This window comes from Microcaecilia unicolor, chromosome 5 (genome assembly GCF_901765095.1).
Source record: "Microcaecilia unicolor chromosome 5, aMicUni1.1, whole genome shotgun sequence".
Classification (NCBI taxonomy): Eukaryota; Metazoa; Chordata; class Amphibia; order Gymnophiona; family Siphonopidae; genus Microcaecilia; species Microcaecilia unicolor.
In genome coordinates this window covers 171,881,562-171,899,779 of record NC_044035.1, presented here as the reverse complement: position 1 = coordinate 171,899,779, position 18,218 = coordinate 171,881,562, and the positions used below count along the sequence as shown (strand labels likewise).

General features: G+C 43.5%; 1 protein-coding gene across 1 annotated transcript in view; it reads left to right on the top strand.

Moving 5' to 3' along the window:
* CALB2 (calbindin 2) overlaps positions 1–18,218 on the top strand; it is a 214,175-nt gene that overhangs the window by 138,987 nt on the left and 56,970 nt on the right. The window contains exons 5-6 of the mRNA XM_030204920.1: positions 3,692–3,748; positions 12,822–12,899. Coding sequence (XP_030060780.1) covers positions 3,692–3,748; positions 12,822–12,899 — 135 coding nt within the window. The remainder of the gene's footprint in view (positions 1–3,691; positions 3,749–12,821; positions 12,900–18,218) is intronic.

The window sequence follows — 18,218 nt, the reverse complement described above, 5'->3', positions numbered from 1 at the left end:
CCTTTCTTCTTCATTTCTTGCTCTATATCCATAAGCAAAAGCTGGGTCCTCTGCAGACTTGACTGTCTAGTGGATCCAGCTTCTGCCTATTTTCTTCATCCATGTGCAGTTTTTCTCCTCTCTTCCTTTTCCCTCATCTCATCTCCTTCCTCATTCTTCCATCCCCTCCATCCATGTCCAGCATTTCTTCTCTCTCCCTTCCCTCTCTTCCATCCATGTCCAGCAACCCTCCTCTCCCCTTCCCTCCATCCAGCAACCCTCCTCTCCCCTTCTTCCACCATGTCCAGCAACCCTCCTCTCCCCTTCCCTTCATCCAGCAACCCTCCTCTCCCCTTCTTCCACCATGTCCAGCAACCCTCCTCTCCCCTTCCCTCCATCCAGCAACCCTCCTCTCCCCTGCCCTCTCCTCTCCCCTTCTTCCACCATGTCCAGCAACCCTCCTCTCCCCTTCTTCCACCATATCCAGCAACCCTCCTCTCCCCTTCCCTTCATCCAGCAACCCTCCTCTCCCCTGCCCTCTCCTCTCCCCTTCTTCCACCATGTCCAGCAACCCTCCTCTCCCCTTTCCTCCATCCAGCAACCCTCCACTCCCCTTCTTCCACCATGTCCAGCAACCCTCCTCTCCCCTTCTTCCACCATGTGCAGCAACCCTCCTCTCCCCTTCTTCCACCATATCCAGCAACCCTCCTCTCCCCTTCCCTTCATCCAGCAACCCTCCTCTCCCCTGCCCTCTCCTCTCCCCTTCTTCCACCATGTCCAGCAACCCTCCTCTCCCCTTCCCTCCATCCAGCAACCCTCCTCTCCCCTTCTTCCACCATGTCCAGCAACCCTCCTCTCCTGTCTGCCCTGTTTCCTTCCGGCCCCGGCCCCAGTTTTGCTGGAGTCGCGGGCAGCCGGCATTGAAGACATCGGCAGGCTTACGCCGGTTCCAGCAGCCTTCCCTTCCCTCGTTGCAAGTCGGATGATGGCTCCGCCCTCGTAGAAACAGGAAATACGTCAGAAGAGGGCGGAGCCATCATCCGACTTGCAACGAGGGAAGGGAAGGCTGCTGGAACCGGCGTAAGCCTGCCGATGTCTTCAATGCCGGCTGCCCGCGACTCCAGCAAAACTGTAATATTTAAAGGTACGGCGGCGGCGGCGGCGGCGGGGGGCGGGGCAGTGGCGGGCTGGGGAGGCAGATGCGGGATCGGAGCTCAGCCTGCTCCCTCCGCTCCGCTGCCTCCACTGCTGGGTGGGCCTGAACCAAAACTGGGTGGGCCTGGGCCCACCCAGGCCCACCCGTGGCTACGCCCCTGCCCAGGAATGCTAAAAAATCATCTCGCACATTTCTTAATCTTCATTTCCCCAACTGTAAAGGTCTAAAATACAAATTAATGCACGCATCAACCTTTCTCTATATGAGTACGCAATTCTGGAACGCACTGCCACACAACCTAAAAGCGACCTGTGAACTGACCAACTTCCATAAACTACTAAAGACCCATCTCTTCGACAAGATATACCACAAAGACCAAAACATTTGATACTTCCACATATATCCAGAAATGTTAAGAATGCCTTCTATTATATCACTATCATGTATTCCATTACCATGCAACCCAAAATCCTGCTGTAATACCAAATGTCTATTCTCTTCTCATTTCCATTATCCATGATGTATTGTAAGCCACATTGAGCCTGCAAAGAGGTGGGAAAATGTGGGATACAAATGCAATAAATAAATAAATACATACATACATACATAAATAAATAAATAAATAAAAATGGAAGGGAGATGTAAATAACATTTTCTCAGTAAACCAAAAGAAACAGCAAAACTGGGAACAGGATTTTTGTTATTGCAAATCTTGTTATGCAAACAGTGGATCATCTCATTTTAAATTTTGCTGTTCAGTAAATATAACCTATAAGAACCATGGAGTTGCCAATATTTGTTAAACTGGTTACTGGCCTCCAGCCAAACCGAACAATAATGAGTCACTTTGAAGTGGAGATGAAGCTGAAGCTGGTAGCAATTCTTGGTGAAAGACATATGTCTCTACCACAACAGACTGTTCGTTATTTCATAGGAAATTTTACATTGGGGTAATTGTCCACTGGATTGATAACAGTCTTTAGGAAGGAAGTCTGCTTGTCTGGCCTTAAAACTGAAGGGTTCCCATACATATGGCATTATAAGTACATAAGTATTGCCATTGTTAGGTATTATTAGAAAGTGAATGGAAAACAAAAATGAGGATGTTATAATTCCTTTGTATCACTCACTCCATGGTGTGACCACATGTCGAATATTGTGTTCAATTCTGGTAACCGCATCTCAAAAAAAGATGTGGTGGAATTAGAAAAGATGCAGAGAAGGGCGACGAAAATGGTAAAGGGGATGGGACAACTTCCCTTTGAGGAAAGGCTAAAGTGGCTAGGGCTCTTCAGCTTGGAGAAAAGAGGGGAGATATGATAGAGGTCTATAAAATAATGAGTGGAATGGAATGGGTAAACGTGAAGTATCTGTCTACTCTTTCCAAAAATACTAGGACTAGGGGGCATGCAATGAAGCTACAAAGTAGTAAATTTAAAACAAAATGGATAAATTTTTTCTTCACTCAACGTGTAATTAAACTCTGGAATTTGTAGCCAGAGAATGTGGTAAAGGCAGCTTAGTGGGGTTTTAAAAAGGTTTAGACGGCTTCCTAATGGAAAAGTCCATTATTAAAATGGACTTGAGGAAAATCCACTGCTTATTTCTGGGATAAGCAGCATAAAATGTTTTGTATTTTGGGGGGATCTTGCCAGGTATATGTGACCTGGATTGGCCACTGTTGGAAACAGGATGCTGGGCTTGATGGACCTTTGGTCTGTCCCAGTATGGCAATTCAGTGGCAGGGCATGTGCAGCTCCTGGCATTGAAAATCTGGGTATGTGCACTGACTTGGCAGTTAACCAGGCACTGACTGATATTTAGACCAGTGCCTGGTTTTCTCAGCACATAAAGCGGCCATAGCTGTACCGCCACTATGCCGCACACCAGTCCAGCTCTACTGGCGGTAGTACCACCTCCTAAATAGATGGCAGTAAGGGCTCCCCCAGGAAGTGGTTGCATGGCAAGTGTTTCACTTACTACATGGCCATTTCCATCCCCCACAAAGAATTTCCTTTTTCAAGGCGGCAGTAAAAGGGGGGCCTTGGGGCATGGCAAACCCACACACTGACTCCACTGCAAGGCCCCTTTTACTGCCGCTAGGTAAAAGGGGACGAAAGTTAGGAAAGTCTTTTTGCTGTCCTAACTTTATGCATTTACATAGAGCTTAGAGGACCATTAACCAGCTAAGTTGTGGCTCTACCAATCTCTGCCACTGGACTGCCCCTAACCTAGCTGGTTAGGGAATTGCCAGTTAGCAGAGATATTCAGTTGCACTCTCTGGTTAAGTATAACCAAATACAGACAGCTGAATGGCTCAGCAGGATTTAACCAGACAGGACCCTCTCCTGCCAGTTAAACCCCTTTGAATATCAGGCCCTACATATCTATTGAGTTATAAACTGAATAAAGACATGTCTCTTAGGTTCAAACCACTTCTGGTCATCCATTTTTACCTCGTTTACTGTACTCATCTCAGTAACCCATCATCCATGAATAAGTATATAAAGGGAAATGTGGATGTAAAAATTGCTAATTGCTGAATTCTTGTTGCAGACATGGCGAAAGTATGACACAGACCGAAGTGGCTACATAGAAGCTAATGAGCTCAAGGTATGGTGCAAATTCAATAGCTAAGGAAGCTTTCTTCATATGTTTATTTTGGGTGATCAACTGGCTCTTAGTTTCTACTGTAAAACAGTTTTTTGGAGATTTGGTACTTGGACATACTATGGAGGTGCCTTTGTGAAAACTATATGCAACCTGAGTATCCCAAGCTGATGCATCAGCATTACTGACTAGTTTGATCTGGAAGGAGGACTTATTTCTAACACTTTGCAGCCAGAGATTAGGAAATTCCCTTAGCCAGTGGCTGGAAACAAAATTAATGCTCATGTGTGAGCCCCCACCTCAGTAAATCTTTTGTTTCTGTATCTGAATAGAGTGTATGATGAAGGGAAGGGTATTCTTCTTACTTTCTGGAGTTATGTGAGGTTAAGGGAGGGGAGGATTCTTTTCAGTCCAGCGGTCTAAAATGCTACTTCTTTGACCTGGCTTTTGAAGAGCAGTTGTGAAGTTCCTGGAGGTTTCTGGATCCTGTGGTGAGGGTGCTCTGCAATCCCACTTTTTCTCTACTCTTTCTTTTTCCCTGTCCCCCCTACAACCGCATTTGTTATTTGACTGTGTAATGTAAACTGCCTTGATTGCACTCCAGAAAAGTGGTACATCAAGAACTTAATAAACAGAAACATATGATGATGGATATTGTCTCTTCTGCAGTCACAATCTATTCACCCAAAAATCTGCAATCCAGTCTTTCTTGGATGGTAAAAAAATTGACCACATCACAAGAATAAAGTCAATACATGCTGAAACCCTCTTACTCACTCTTTTGAAGCTTTTGGTCTCTTTTACTTTTCCAAAGCTTTATTGTCTCTGGCTAACACAATTCACCTGTATTCAGGCAGTTAAATCATGCCCTCTTCTTGACAAATGGAATCTCTCCTCTAGTTCTCTTATCCAGAGTCTGGACTATCCACTGTTTTGAATCAGTATGACAAATCTTCACAAGACAATCTCAACTTCTTCATTTCTTCTCCTTCCTGCTCATGGGGTATCTCTTCCCAAAAATATCCTCTTAAGCACATTTTAACCAAGCAATAGTGCCTATTGAAGAGGCCTCATCCATCTGTCTGTCTGTCTGTCTGTCTGTCAGCACATAGCCACAAAGCCACACTCATGGTCACACAGAGATATATACAGACATACACACACAAATATCAACATACATACATATACACACACAGGCCCTGGAACAGGGGGAACCACAGGTGCCTTGGCACCCTGAAATTTTGCAACCCTTCCTCTCTCCTCTTGATGCATGTCTTCTCATACCTTGCATCTGTATGTGCTTAAGGCTTGTTGGCCGCCTTCTGTCCCCTCCAAAACAGGAAATTTGGAGAGGGCAGGAGCCTGCAGGCCTCTAGCATCTGACGTCTCTGCACCGACCAATCCATGCAATGTCTCCAACATAGCTTTTACAGTTGCCACCCCAAGGGAGCATGGTAAGAGAATAAATACCTCACAGACACAACAGGGTCAGGGAAGAAGAGAAATGCTGAAGATGGCGAGGGAGGGAGGAGGAGGTTAGAATGATGGACACCAAATGCAGAGGGGGAGACGAGAAGGAGAGAGATGTTGAAGGGGGAAGGAAGGAGAGAGACTGAAGAGAGGAGGAGAGGGGAAGAGAGAAATGCTGAAGATGATGAGGTTTTGAGAGGGAGGAAAGGAGAGAGATGCTGGAAAACATGGGGGTTGGAATGTTCTACACCACAGGGGTGTTGAATGATGGACACCACAAGCAGAGGCATGAGAGAAGGGTACAGATGCTAGAGACAGAAGGGGGAGAGCAGGGGAAAAGAGAGATGCTGGAGACCATAGGGGGTAGAGAGGGAAGAAAAGAGATGCTGCAGACCATGGAGTGGGTGGAATGGTGGACCCTACAGGCAAGGGCAGTAGAAGGGAAGGAGATATGCTGAATGGGGAGGAGAAGGAGAAAGGTGCTGGGGGCCATGGAAGAGGGAGAGAAGGGTTGAAGGGGAGGAAAGGAGAGAGATGCTGGATAAGATGGGGTAAAAGAAGTAGGGAAGGAGAGAAAGAATTGACACCATGGGTGGGGGGGAGGTTGAGAGGGAGAGAGGGGAGGATAGATATGTCACATGCCATAGGAGGGGAGTAGGATGGTATGGAAGGTTTGGGGCAGATCGTGGGCACTCTCAAACAAAAAAGTGTTCCACTGCCCCTGTATATACACACAAAGTCACACAGACACCTGTCACCCTAACAAGGCACATTTTACCATACCTTTTCACACTCAATCCCCAAACAGATATGCATGAGTTTGCAAATGGAGGAAGGGGAAACATAATTCAAATATAGAGTATTCCACACGTTTACAAAATGACTATGTTACTAGGGAAAAGCCTCAAAGAGCTCCAAGATTAAATATTGATCTAACGGAGCTTGAACAGACCAACTGGTCTTCTCTTCATCATAGGCAAAAACCCCAATATCGCAGTTTTAAATAAACGTAATAATCTGCGACAGTGTGTTCCTTCCAGCAAAAAAGATGCCGGTACTCAAATGCTAGGAAACCCTTCAGGAGTGGAGTGATCACTGAGGGACCCACCCCATAACAGCCAGGCCCCCTGCAGCCAGTCACAGAATCTATGACAAGACTGAATTGGTGTGTAGAGCCTGAGCTCTTTCATTAAAACTTGGAGTCCATGGGTCAATTTTAGCAGACAATGGAAAAGGTGCCGGTACTCAGTACCCCCAAGTACCCCCTAAAAAAAAACCCTGATCTGCAATCAAATGCTGTGTTAAATACACTTCATATTATTTTTTCTATCATCGCTGCGTAATTACTGCTAGAACATGCCAATCTATCCAATAAGCTCTATTGCACTTATCTTATTAAATAGTGTTTCACTAAATGCTGCTCCATGCTGTGCTGTTCCTCTCTTGCTGCCCTGAGCCGACGGTGGCCAGCGTTTCGCTGCTTCTTCAGGGTCTCAGGCTGCAATTGGAACACTCGCACAGCTTTCATCAGCAGCGTGTCACAGGGGAAACATGCCATTTTGTCATGCTGTTAGCATATACTTTTCAACTTGCTACTACTTAGATTCATGATGGAGTTACCTGGAAGCAGTAGAAAAATATGTCAAAAAGATCTCCAAAAATACTACATTTCAACTTATATGTCATCTTGAGTCTCAGGACTCCTGTCTGTCCAGACACTCCCCAAGTGATCCTGATTCTTACCAGAAAGGCTTTCTGAGCAACAAAAAAAAAAACTCAAATCTTCCATACTCCTTGGACTTCTTCAAACCTTAGGCCTCCTGCCCATCAGACCTCACTCCAGGGAATCTAAGAGCTCTAGCTGTGAGCACCTCATTTGTAAAGAAGGAAAATGATTCCAGTCTTTTCCTTTTGTCCTTAGACCAGTTTGGTACATCAAAGACCCAACTTCTGGTTAGAAACACCTTCTCCTGAATTCTGTACCCTCTGCAAGAGTGGCAAAAAGATGAAAAAAAAAAAGACCAAGACCTCTTTCTCCTTTGTCCAAAGACCTCTTTGGTGCATGGGACACAACCCGCTCAGGATTCAGGCTCTCACTCCAAAAATGTCTGGAAGCCTGGCAGAAAAGAAGGAAACAGCCAAAATCCTTCCCACTTATAGGGTTGTGTATTCTTACATGACGTGGAGGAGAATTCTATATCAAGGTGCCTATACAAATATTGAGAAATGTGCTTATTTTATAAAAGCTTAATTTAAAAAATGTTAAAGTTTTAAAAAAGGCACCAAAATCTTTATAATAATATCTTTATATTTTTGTAGTTTTAGCAGACCAGTCAGAAGCAATGGCAATGGCGTTCTTTATGGCAGTGTTCGTGGAATACTCCTTGCCAGGCAGGTTTTCAGGATATCCACAATGAATATGCATAAAATTGATTTGCATATACTTCCTCCATTGTATGTAAATCTCTTTCATGCATAATTCATTGTGGATATCCTGAAAATCTGATTTGCAAGGGGTATTGCAGAACTGACTTGGGATACACTGCTTTATGGAACACTCAGTAGGAGGCCAGCAACGCCAGAAATCTTCATCGGTCCATTTTATAAAAATGAAAGTTTGCATTGACTTAGTGTTAAACTGATGTTCTGAGAAATGATTAATACTGGGTCTATTTAATTAAAGATTTGCTATTGGAGAACATGACTGCTCTGGTAATTTCAAAATTTCAAAAAGAAATAGTGTTTGAGATTTAACAATGGAGCAACAGAGGCAACTTTAGGAAAATTCACAAACCGTAAAGTTTTCCTGTGCAATGAATTTTCCAAATTTTCAAGTCTACGATGAATCACCAGATTAATGCACCATGAATCAAAGATAGCTTTAGGCTCAAGTTTAATAGAACTTAAAACCTTTTCCACAATAGAGACTTTTTGCTGAATTTCAGCCAATAACCCCTGATCCACTGACAATTGAGAAGCCAAAAGTTCCAGCTTACTTGAAAAAGAGGTATCCAAGTTAAAGTCTCCCTTATAATATCAAGAATCATCAGTTTTGGTTTAACAGACAATGCCATTCTAAACAGCTTCTCTAATAACTGCTCCATGTTCAAAGAATTCTTTTGGTGCTCTTCAGCAGGCCTCAGGTCTTTCCTGCCAGTGCTCATCAGTTATGGCAGTATAATAAGTTTTATAAATGTATAAACTATAAATCCCATCATCAGCACAACAACCATAGCTCCATCCTCTGCCGGTGCTATTGGGTGAGCAATCCCCACGAGAGAAGCGCCACCTGCTTCTCCTAGTACTGATGCTGCTCCTTGCTACTCCATCAGCATAACTGGGTTTTGCGGTGGGTCCCTCAATTCCGGACTCAATGTAGTGTCCACGACAAGCAAGGGAGGCAGCTCTCCTTCCCCTGCCTCTCCTTCAATCTGGATCCTCCACTGCTCACTGCAAAGCAGTCCATTGGGCCCACAGCTGCCGGGACAGGCAGATAAGTACGAGTCTGACCCCTTCTCTTATTCATTAGATGCCAAAAGTATTTGGGAGAAGCTTTTTCCAAGAAATAAGCAGGTATGGGTTAGAGTAGAGCGCATTGCAGAAGTGCATCCACCATCTTGGAGCCCCTCATCCTGCATGTATTTAAGTTTCTTACCTCCCCTTCTATTTAAACGCTGATAGTAAAAATCTTTCTAAAACAACTTCCATCATCTCTTTGCCATATCATTGGCATTCAAGGTAGGGAAAGTGATCTGTGTATGCACTCCCACATAATATGTCCAGCTGCTGCCAAGCTAAGTGGTCCCCACAGCACACAAATACGTGTGTCAGTAGATACTGAGTTAATATCTGAAGCTAAAATCCAATAAATCAGAAAGATTAGTAAGTGGCTTCTTTTACTCCCCCTGCACAAACATGTAAGAGAACTGGACCAAACAAAAATTCAGTTCATTTGTCTCAATCCCATCCCCAGCTACTGTAAGGCATCAATATATGATATAAGCTGTGAAACCTCAGTGGAGCCTCTGTATAAAGTAATGAGATACAGGAATGGCTTATCATGGTTGCCTGTGACCAAAATAATAATTTTTAAAAGCCTTTATTCCACAGAGTGGATAACTTACATTACTCCTCAGCATCTGCAGTTTTTTAATACTATGATTCTTGGTAAAAGGAGCCCTTAGTGCTGTGTCTGGAAAAGCTGCTCCTGGTTAGGCCTATTGTACCCTGGAAAGCTGCTCCTGGTTGCATTTGGGAATTATATCCAGTAGAAGAGGAGTAGCTTGGGCAGCTTCTTTCTATTACAGGAGATACAGTTCGTTAGGAGTTGCATCCACTGGAACAGTCACTTCTGGCTAAAAAGTGACCCTTGGTTCTAGATGAGAGCTGCATCCCAACATAAAACTGCCTTCCATGTAGGTCTTCCAGATTATTTATCTTCTCTGACTATACCATTTTCTTCTGCTAGAGTTTTCTGTTCTATTAATGATCACTGTTTGGTTCTTCCTAATCTCAAATTCGCATAACATGAATCAACTAGAAACTGTGTTTTTTCTTTCTTTCTTTCTCCACACATCTGGAACAATCTTCCTCTCATTACGCAGTAACACATTATTTAAACAGTTTAAAGTTGAACTCAAAACCTGGCTATTCATACAAGCTTTTGGAATCCTGGACACATAAGGTTTGCCGCCTACTCTCTCCTTCTTGCCTTTATCCTCGTCACCCTTATTTTATTCCCCCACCCCCACCCCAAGCCTTCTCCTAATGTTTATGGTTATTTTGTCTCCTTGTCTCCTTGAGTGAATGCCTAGCTCTTTCCTATCAAATAATGGAGTTCCTTTTCTTCCTCCTGATATGTTTTGTAGAATGTGCACCGCTTTGTCCTGCTTGGTCAGTTTAAGCGGTATAGTAAGCATTAATAAAATATAAACTATAACTGTAAACCTGCCATAAAACAATGCTGATAGAAACATAGAAAATTTTCTCAGAAAAGGACAGTTTTCACCCACCCAGTCTGCCCGTTTGTATCTGCCTGCTGTTTTGTCACTGATCTTGCTAAATGTTTGGTCACCCTCCTCAGTTCATCACTAACACTGATGTGCTGCTTATGCACATAAATGTTTTTAGGATAATGGCATTTACTCGCATATATGCCACACTTCCAGCTAAGCGCTATTCTGTAAATAGGGGCTTAACTTAGATAGCCCATATTTGCAAGGGGGCATACATAAGAACATAAGAGTAGCCATACTGGGTTAGACCAATGGTCCATCTAGCCCAGTATCCTGTTTTCCGAAGAGTGGCCAAGCCAGGTCAGAAGTACCTGGCAGAAACCCAAATCATGGCAACACTCCATACTACAAATCCCAGGGCAAGCAGTTGCTTCCCATGTCTGCCTCAATAGCAGACTATGGACTTTTCCTCCAGGAATTTGTCCAAAACATTTTTAAACCCAGATACACTAACCGCTGTTTCCACCTCCTCCGGCAAAGAGTTCCAGAGTTTAACTATTCGTTGAGTGAAAAAATATTTCCTCCTATTTGTTTTAAAAGTATTTCCATATAACTTCCTCAAGTGTCCCCTAGTCTTTGTACTTTTGGAACGAGTAAAAAAATCGATCTACTTCTACTCGTTCTACACCACTCAGGAATTTGTAGACCTCAATCATATCTCCCCTCATACTTCTCTTTTCCAGGCTGAACATGTCATGGGGAGGGCTCAAACTTAGGTGTGTAAGTTATAGAATACTGTAAGTTTTGGGTGTATCTGTGGCATGTAGGTGCTAACACTTCGACCAGCTCTATGGCCAGGGGTGGCCCGACTATTAGGCCACCTGAGGCGGGGTCCTCGGACACCACTGTTTCAGGAGCAGCATCTCCCCCTTCCTTCCTCCACCCCATTCCCCGAGTTTAACTTCTTTCTTCATGTTCCAAAAGCTGGTGGCTGCAGGTGCGATTCCCATATGCTGCCCTGCCGCCAGCACCCGCCTCTTCTTTTTACTGTGGCCGCCTCTCTGATGTAACTTCCTATTTCCTCAGAGGCGAGGCAGCCATGGTAGAAAAGAGGTTGGTGCTGGCGGCAGGGAGCGTATGGGAATCACTGCTGCTGCCAGCTTTTAAAACATGGAGAATGTAAACTCAGGGAAAATGGAGTGGAGGAAGGAAGGGGGGAGATGCCAGAACTTGGCCCAGGGAGGGGGGGGTGGCATCTCAGCCCCTGGAGAGGTGGCATCTCATCCCTGCCTCAGGCAGCATCTTGCCTTGGGCCGCTCCTGTCTATGGCTGCCATTAATGCCGGTGCCTAACTTTTAAGTGTGTACTTAACATATGTTTTCCTGAGGGGAACACCATAAGGTGAAGTCTGTAGTTGTGTCCCTCAGAAGAGCTACTGCTGATCACAAGCTGTGTTTCCATAAAATTAACTGCTTCTTATTGTGAGTTGTTCCCTTGATGAGGCACCCCTAGCTCAGAATGACTCTAATTCCTACTCATTTTCTATACTTGCTATGAAGAGTTGATTATAGGTGCAAGAACTAAATGAAATCTGCAACTGTTATTTAAAAATATTTATTCTACAAAGAAATTAAAGGGCTAAAAAAATTATCCATTATGAAATCAAAAATGTATTTTGCTTCCTTTTAAACTTCTGTAATACCAGCAATCATTACAGTATGAATTATTTGAGTATCTGTGTGAGTGTGTCCCAGACCTGAGACATAGCTGTACACCAGTGGCTTGCAGGGTCATCTTGAGTCCAAAAGGGCTGAAGAAGAGAGGACAAATATATTCCCACACAGGGCCACAACATCAACCAATGTGTACCAAGATCAAGATGACATCCATCTACATCAATCTGTCTCTCTATTGAATGCTCCCTTACCTAGGCTTATGTCACCAGTCTCTCTCTCCCTCCCCTTGCCCCCTGCACACCCCAGGTCCAGAATCTCTTCTTCTCCCTCTATTCCCCCTACCAGGTCTATTTCCTCCTTCATTCCCCCATCCACCAGGTCCAACATTTCTCTCTTCTTCCTCGACTCCCCTACTAGATACTAACCCCCTAACCCCGACTAAACTGCCTAATCTCCCACCCACTTCTAAAGGCAGAAACAATGCCCAACACTCCTGCCTCCAATACCACCATCTTTCAAAATGCATTCTGACACACTGCTAGGGGTCAGTTTGCCAAATAAGGCAGCACTTGGAGTCAGGCGATGCCATTTTGAAAGATGGCAGCATGGCAGTCAGGAGCAATTGGGCATCGCTTCTGTCTTTAGAGATGAGTGGTGGGTTGGGGTGGGAGTCACAGGAGTATCCAAAGGGAGGGTCAGATGAGTGTCCAGAAATAACAGGGGAGTGTTGGGGGCAGCTCAACAGAGACTGTCCTAGAGGTTATCGGGGGCCCCCATTAGCTCACAGATTCTCACTGCTATATACTTTTAGTTACCCAAAGACTGATTAATTGTAACATTAATTGCACTACCACCTACACTAGGTCCTGTGTTGTTCTATGGTTGAGTGAGAGTGACCAAGGGAGAGCTGAATTAAGGTTGGGAAGGAAATTTCTGGAAAGGGACATCCTGTAATAATGTGATTCCATCTTTCAGGGTTTCCTGTCAGATTTATTAAAGAAGGCAAACCGGCCATATGATGAAAAAAAGCTGCTGGAGTATACACAGACCATAGTAAGTCTAAAACAAATACATACATATTTTTAGCTGTGTTAAAAATATGGGGGCCAATATTCAAAATGTTTTAAGTGGGCAGGATAGGCTCCTGTTCACTTAAATTACACTGAGCATATCAGGAGTGGATACTCAGCGGCACTTAACCGTGAGGTGCTGCTGAGTATCCTCTCTGACCTCCAAGGCACTGTCCAGACAGTGCTGGAGCAGTCTGGGGGCAGAGTCTGGGCGGAGCTGGGAGTAATGCAGGCACCAACGATGTTCAGTGCCAGTGTCTACATAGATAAGTGAGCAAGCAGGACCCGCATAAGTAGGAACAGGTTCCCTCACTGCCTCTGATTTCCCTCTCTACCCCTGGTCTCAGTCCCCCTCCTTCCCTGCCCTGAAGACAAATCAAGCCCCACCCCCCACCCCAGGCCTACCTTGAATCTCCCTGGTGGTCTAGAGCAGTGTTTCCCAAGTTCAGTCCTGGAGTACCCCCTTGCCAGTCAGGTTTTCAGGATAGCCACAGTGAATATGCATTAGCTTGATTTGCAAGCACTTCCTCCATTATATGCAAATCTCTTTCATGCATATTCATTATGGATATCCTGAAAACCTGACTGGCAAGGGGAACTCCAGGACTGGACTTGGGAAACACTGGTCTAGAGGATCCTATGAGCATGAGTAATGGCCATTCGCTCCTGCCTGTGGCTGCTCTGTTTTCAAAATGTCTGCCACGACTGATAGCAGCAGTTTCATGAACTCACAAGCCTTTCTGTTGGTCTAAGTTTAGTCACTTGCTTAGCCAGTTAGCAGTTGGAATATTTCCGCTAACCAGACAAACATCAGCTCCTTCCAGGCTTCACGCAAGCTCCACCTACGGACTGCCCCAGCACTAACTGGACAGTGCAGGGGGCAATTAGTATTGATATTCAGCTGCACTGTCCAGTTAAGTGCCATTGAATTTCAGCAATTACGTGACCACAAGCAATTCAGCCAAGCAGGAGGCTCTCCTGGCCAGATACATCGCTTTGAACATCGGGCAGAATGTGCATACTTTTACCAATATACAGGATGGGCAGTTTTCAAAATAAATTTGTACACAGGCAATCAACAGTTACCCATGTAGAAACCATCCATGTGTCACTGTCCTTTTATTACTGAGGAAACAATCCTGTCCTTAGTACTGTATGTATTTCTCTGATAAAAGCAAAATGAATGTCTTTTAAGAAAACAAAGTGTAATGAAAGAACAGTCCAATATTGTGTGATAAATGCCACAAATCATTCAAGGCAGCGTTGCTAAGAACACAGGCGATAAGCCAATTGTATCTTCTGTTAAAATTCTTCTGTAACAAAGTGTAATGTATTTCTCATGCAAAAATCTCTTTCTGTGTTGAGCTGCAACTGTAATTTGAAATCAAATATATTAGAACAGAATCTGTCATGCATAAAAAACTGACTAAGAGAAAAGTGGTTATTTTCGAAGCATTTCTAAATGTAAATAGCAGCATTTACATGCGTAAATTGGCTATATTTACAACTAGAAATTTTTTAAAAGTCTCTATGGGAGGAATTTATCAATATGGACTACTATTAAGATGTGTTATTTTACTGTTAACCCCAGCTATTAATAACTAGGTCACATTACATAAAATGGGACCTGTGATAAAATAGCACGAGTTAGTGGTAAAATATCACATCTTAACAGTAGTCACATTGATAACTACACTCCAGTTTACCCATGGATATCCATAACATGCTGAGATTATTTAGCAGATTGACCCCTATCACTAGTACCACAAGACTACCTCTGGGGGTCTGAGGCACCATTTTGAACCCAGGCATCCAATGGAGCAGAAGCAACAGGGGAATCACTCCTACTCTCCAGCAGACCACTAGGGGGCCCCCAGTAACAGCTGAGGGAGAACCAGGGCTGAGGGAGGGTAGCCATGCTATCAGGGGCCTGTAGGAGGGTAGGGGAGACTAGTCATAATATCAGAGGGGTGTCCTGGGATGAGAGTAATTTTCAAGGGTGGAGCTTTGTGGAATACTATTGGGAAAGATCAGGAATGGATAGTTGATGGAGTTATGTTTGGAGGTAGGAAGGGGGGTGGTTTTGTACTCTCAGGGGTATTGTGATTATGGGGGATGTCTGTACCAGATAGTGTAAATGAAGGCACCTGCAGTGCAGATTGCAAAACTGGCATTTGTACATGTATTTGCTGACTCTTAAATGTGTAACGCCCAGCAGGATCACACTTTTTTGTGTATGTCTACATATATAAAATTGCTGTTGCCCCTGTATGTGTATTTGCTGGCATTCCTGTAAGGATTTTACAATGGCTCCATGTTCAGCAGAGGGGAATTAAGTATAACCTGATCTGGACGTCTCAATTCCCCTCTCCAGGATCTAGCTAAAATAGGCCTTAAATTCTCTTTGAATTTACATAGATGCACACTTGCATTTTTATCTGTAGATTTATGATGCAGAGTTGAGAAATATTCTGGTCGATATTCAGCCTGCCAGAGGCAGGACGGCTAAGTACAGGGCCATTTCTGGTGACGGACATTGAATATCCAGGTTTTTTTTACCAGCTTAAACTTAACCAGCCAAGTTAATATTCAGCACTGGCCAGTTAAGTTTATAGCGACCAAAGATAGGACTGCTATTTAGGCAGTTCGATTTGGCTGCTAAACTTAGCTAGCGAAGCATTGAATGTTCACATGTAGCCGGTTATATCATGCAATATATCTGGTTAGCTGCTAAGCACTAATATTTTCACGCTGAATAAGCCAGCTAAGTGCTATTTAACTAGCAAGAAGCGTTCCTGGCGGTAAAATAGCACTGAATATCGTCCAGATTGATCTTATCTTAGTCAGAACACCTTAAAATAGATATAAACCCTTGATGTTTCTGCACAGAGGACAAAGCATCATCATATTTATCCAGGGATTTTTTTGAGGGGGTACTTGCGAATACTGAGTACTGGACCTTTTCCATTGTCTACTAAAATTGACCCATGGTCCCCAAGTTTTAATGAAAGAGTTCAGGCTCTACACACCAATTCTGCCTTGTCATAGATTTTGTGAATGGTTGCAGGGGGCCTGGCTATTGTGGGGTGGGTCCCTCAGTGATCACCCCACCCCTGAAGGGTGGCCTGGCATTTGAGTACCGACACCTTTTTTGCTAGAAAAAATGCACTGTATTTATCCAATTAAAAAATTCTTCCAATCATTCCTTCCAATATCATGAAAATATTATCAATATGATTTTTCTTATCTTTACATACATCCTTTTAGTTGGTCACATCTGTAGCCCTGTTGGTACCATTGCTGCCTTCTTAATTGCAAAATAATAATAACAATAATAATAATAATCAGAGATGGGGGTCGTTACTTTTTAAAAATACTTAATTAAAAAGTAAAAGTACTGGCTTCAAAAGTAGTAAAGTAAAAGTAGAAAGTCTTATCCAAAAAAAATACTCAAAAAGTAATAAAGTATAGCCTCTTACACTAATTTTTTATTACAAAGTAAAAAGTATTCTTTACAAGTTGGACCACAGAATCTAGTATGTTTACAAGCAGTACTGTATTGTGAATATGTACACATCAACTTGTATTCTGTCTAGATCTCTGAGGGTACAATGGAACAGAATCTTAATAATTAAAGTTATGAATTTAATACCTTTTTAACAAGCTGGCCAAAAATCTGTCATTCACCCCCCCTCTCCAGCCCCCATGAAGTGTGATGTCTGTTGAGGTTATTGAACAAGTTGGACACGTAACTATTTTATTTATTTTTATTTTTGTTACATTTGTACCCCGCGCTTTCCCACTCATGGCAGGCTCAATGCGGCTTACATGGGGCAATGGAGGGTTAAGCGACTTTGATGGAAGGATGACCCCACATTTGGGGGGGGTGGCGTTCTCTCACTGTATGCTATTTGAGTTTTTATTAAATGCTGAGTTAAGGCCCAGTAATAGCTAATGTTCAAAATGATCTTTTTGGACTAAAGAAGTGTCCAGTAACACTAGACAAACATTCACATGCAGCACTGGCTGGTAAAGCAGTGTTTAGAAAAGATGTCTTTGAGAACAGGATATCCAACAAGTTCTGACATAGAATTTACACTGTTCATGTAGGCAGACAGAATAGCTTTGCCACTTGTGGTGTTGGCATCATCCAAATCCAACTGTGTCTGAGCCGCTGTAGCATCTGCAGTAGCGTTAACTGTGGTTTCTTAAGTTCCATGGTGGCCTCCTGATTACTAAATAGAATCTTTGGTTTGGCAGCCACTGCATCCTTTTCAATTTAAGAGCAAGAGAGCTTGTAGTGGACCTGCTGGAATGGCTTGTCCTATGCGTCTTTAGACTCCTATAACTTCTAGTGCTGTGCCTAGAATTGCCAGAGTATAGTGACTGTTTTTTCCCTGCTTGGTCTAAATTGCTCTGTATTTTTTGTTCGCTTAGTTTAGTGATCTTACATTCCTTGCTGTCTTTGAACTGAGCCATAGCTCTAAACTGGTAAAATAAACCTTTTTTTTTTTTTTTAACTGTGACTGCAAACCTTGGTTCTGTGCCAAAAAGTGTTACCTTTTGCTGGGAGGCTACAAAGTCTATATATGGCAATCCTCGTTTTTTTTTTCTTTTGCAAGCAATGAGTGTGCTTTGGAGAGTAGGTGTGCCCCAAATGGATACTTTTGCTTGAGACTGAAAGAAGCTGAATATCTTGCAGGCATTGTGTCCTAGTTCTGTGCCCAAATTGAAAATGTGTTTACTATCACTATAGCAACGGTAGGGTTTACACAAACATATTTCTTTTTTGCAAACACTGTGCTAGCTAATTAATTATGCAGCCTGATCAGCAATTAGGAGTTTTTATTTGTAGATACTTCTATTTGTTTAGCTGCCCAGCAACAGTCCCGTAAATTTCTGCTTTCTAATATGCTTATGGTAATGCTTATAATATTCATCACCTTGCACTAAAGCTGAAGCATCCTCTGTTATCCACACATGGGCTTCTTGAGAATGTCTACCAAGCCTTTTCACTGCCCCTGAGATTTCCACTGGCTGGCCAGCCTATGGGACCTCTCCTCTATCAGATCCCACCCTCTGAAAACAGGAAGTTGCATCAGAAGGGCAGGACTTGGTAGAGGAAAAGCCCTACAGGTCGGCTGAGAACAGCTCAGGTAAAATGCTGCTACCATGTTAATGCAAGTTTAGAGATCAGAGGGAGTAACAGATGGCCAGACCCGGGGGAGAGGGGAATGATGCCGGGACCAGCAAGGGACATACTGGATCTACAAAGGGTGGGGAGGTGGGAACAGGAGAGAGA